The 2,038-nt window shown below is 47.8% G+C and overlaps 1 protein-coding gene across 1 annotated transcript in view; it reads right to left on the minus strand.

Moving 5' to 3' along the window:
* The window catches only part of CCDC39 (coiled-coil domain containing 39), a 24,566-nt gene extending 23,982 nt beyond the window's left edge, over positions 1 to 584 (minus strand). Inside the window, exon 1 of the mRNA XM_009321736.1 lies at positions 483 to 584. Coding sequence (XP_009320011.1) covers positions 483 to 584 — 102 coding nt within the window. The remainder of the gene's footprint in view (positions 1 to 482) is intronic.
* Positions 585 to 2,038: the final 1,454 nt, after the last annotated feature.

The following is a 2,038-nucleotide window of genomic DNA, read 5'->3' on the forward strand; positions in this document are numbered from 1 at the left end:
TCGCCGCGGGACCGGCCTCGGCCTGGTGTGACCTGGGAGCACTGAATTTGGAAATTTCTGGTCTAAGCGCCTACCTCAGCTCGTAAGTAGGGCTGTTGTTAGCGGGGTTACCAGGGCTGTCTGGACACAATGACCTTGCCAGCAGTCGCTTGTAACCATGCTGAAGTGGAAGGCATGAGACCCAGTACCTTCAGCTGACACGCTGCTGGCAGCACCTCAGAGACCCCCCGAGCAGACTCCCTGTCAGAGCACCAGCCTGTGTCACAGCTGCATCAAATCTGGGGTCAGACCAGGCAGGGTAGCTCGCCTGTTGCTGATAACACCTGATAGCAGATTTCTAGGAGGGTACATGGTACATGTTCTGTTTCTGAACAGGCCTTGTGTTAATTCCCAGTGACAAACAGGTGGGTTTCCTGAGCCAGAGATTGCATTCAGGTGACCATAAACAGTAATGCCATATTCTTTATAAACTTGGATGTTACCTTTTCAAACCCATCAGTACTTCTGGGTTGCAAATCATCCTGTGCTATGGGGTTCCATTGTTCATAGATGGAGGAAGGCATGCCAGTCTTGGCACGAAGCATAGTCTTGCTGCAGAAACCCTCTGCTGGTGACTATTTGCCCTATTGTCTGGCTGAAACATCTGAAAAGACATTAAAGGAATTAATCAAAGCATGATTAAAAAGTGCCTGAGCAAAACAGCAATAAGCACTGACAAATGGTTGGGAGGTGGTTTGGAGGAGTGAGGAGTTTGCAGTGAGGTTTGTTATAAAACATGGGCCTATGGCATAGTAGTAACACTGACCACAGCAGGAGACATTGATTTTGCTAGCTAACTGCATATGTTATAGAATAATATTTTCAAAGAAGGAAGGATCACTGAAGAACAGTGAAAGTCAGGCTGATGAGGATGCACCAAAATGGCAACTTGCAGTATTGTGCAGATTATTCCTGGTCTTCGATTGCTGGTCACTTCACTGATCATCCCCCTGAGAAAAGTCTTGAGTTATTCTTAAAAGCATTGAAAGAAAAAAGAAGGACAATATAAGGAGGCAACCTGGTTTCTTAAAAATAGAGGAATGCTGCAGGGTTCAGTGCCTCAAGCTACCTGTGAAACAAATACAGAGGTCATGAGGAAGATCTTTTTTGCCTCTGTTGTCTTACCTAGCACGGTGGGCTATGGATGGTTCTAAGATGTGCTGAATAATATTTTCAAAGAAGCAAGCTTGGCAGTCCTTGTAAACAGCAGGAAAATGTAGTGGCTCAAGACAGTAATTGGCAGCAAGCAGCCGCCTGTCCCCTTCTGCTTGCCCTCTGGGATGTATGAAGTTGTGATGGCCAAAGTCCTCTGTTTTGATCTCCTTGCCATATGCTTTTACAGTCTGCAGCTCAGTGATGATGTCCGTCTGATGCTGAGAATCACAGAATCATAGGTTGGAAAATTAAGGTTGGAAAAGACCTCTAAGATCATCGAGTCCAACCGTCAACCCAACACCACCATGCCCACTAAACCATGTCCCTAAGCGCCATATCTACACGTCTTTTAAATACTTCCAGGGATGGGGACTCAACCACTTCCCTGGGCAGCCTGTTCCAATGTTTAACCACTCTTTCAGTAAAGAAATTTTTCCTCATGCCCAATCTAAACCTCCCCTGGCGCAACTTGAGGCCATTTCCTCTCATCCTATCACTAGTTACTTGGGAGAAGAGACCGACACCCACCTCGCTACAGCCTCCTTTCAGGGAGTTGTAGAGAGCAATGAGGTCTCCCCTCAGCCTCCTTTTCTCCAGGCTAAACAACCCCAGTTCCCTCAGCCGCTCCTCAAAAGATTTGTGCTCCAGACCCTTCAGCAGCTTTGTTGCCCTTCTCTGGACACGCTCCAGCACCTCGACGTCCTTGTAGTGAGGGGCCCAAAACTGAACATGGTATTCGAAGTGCGGCCTCACCAGTGCCGAGTACAGGGGCACGATCACTTCCCTACTCCTGCTGGCCACACTATTTCTGATACAGGCCAGGATGCCATTGGCCTTCTTGGCC

This window comes from Pygoscelis adeliae, unplaced genomic scaffold (genome assembly GCF_000699105.1).
Source record: "Pygoscelis adeliae isolate BGI_AS28 unplaced genomic scaffold, ASM69910v1 Scaffold223, whole genome shotgun sequence".
NCBI classification, from domain to species: domain Eukaryota; kingdom Metazoa; phylum Chordata; class Aves; order Sphenisciformes; family Spheniscidae; genus Pygoscelis; species Pygoscelis adeliae.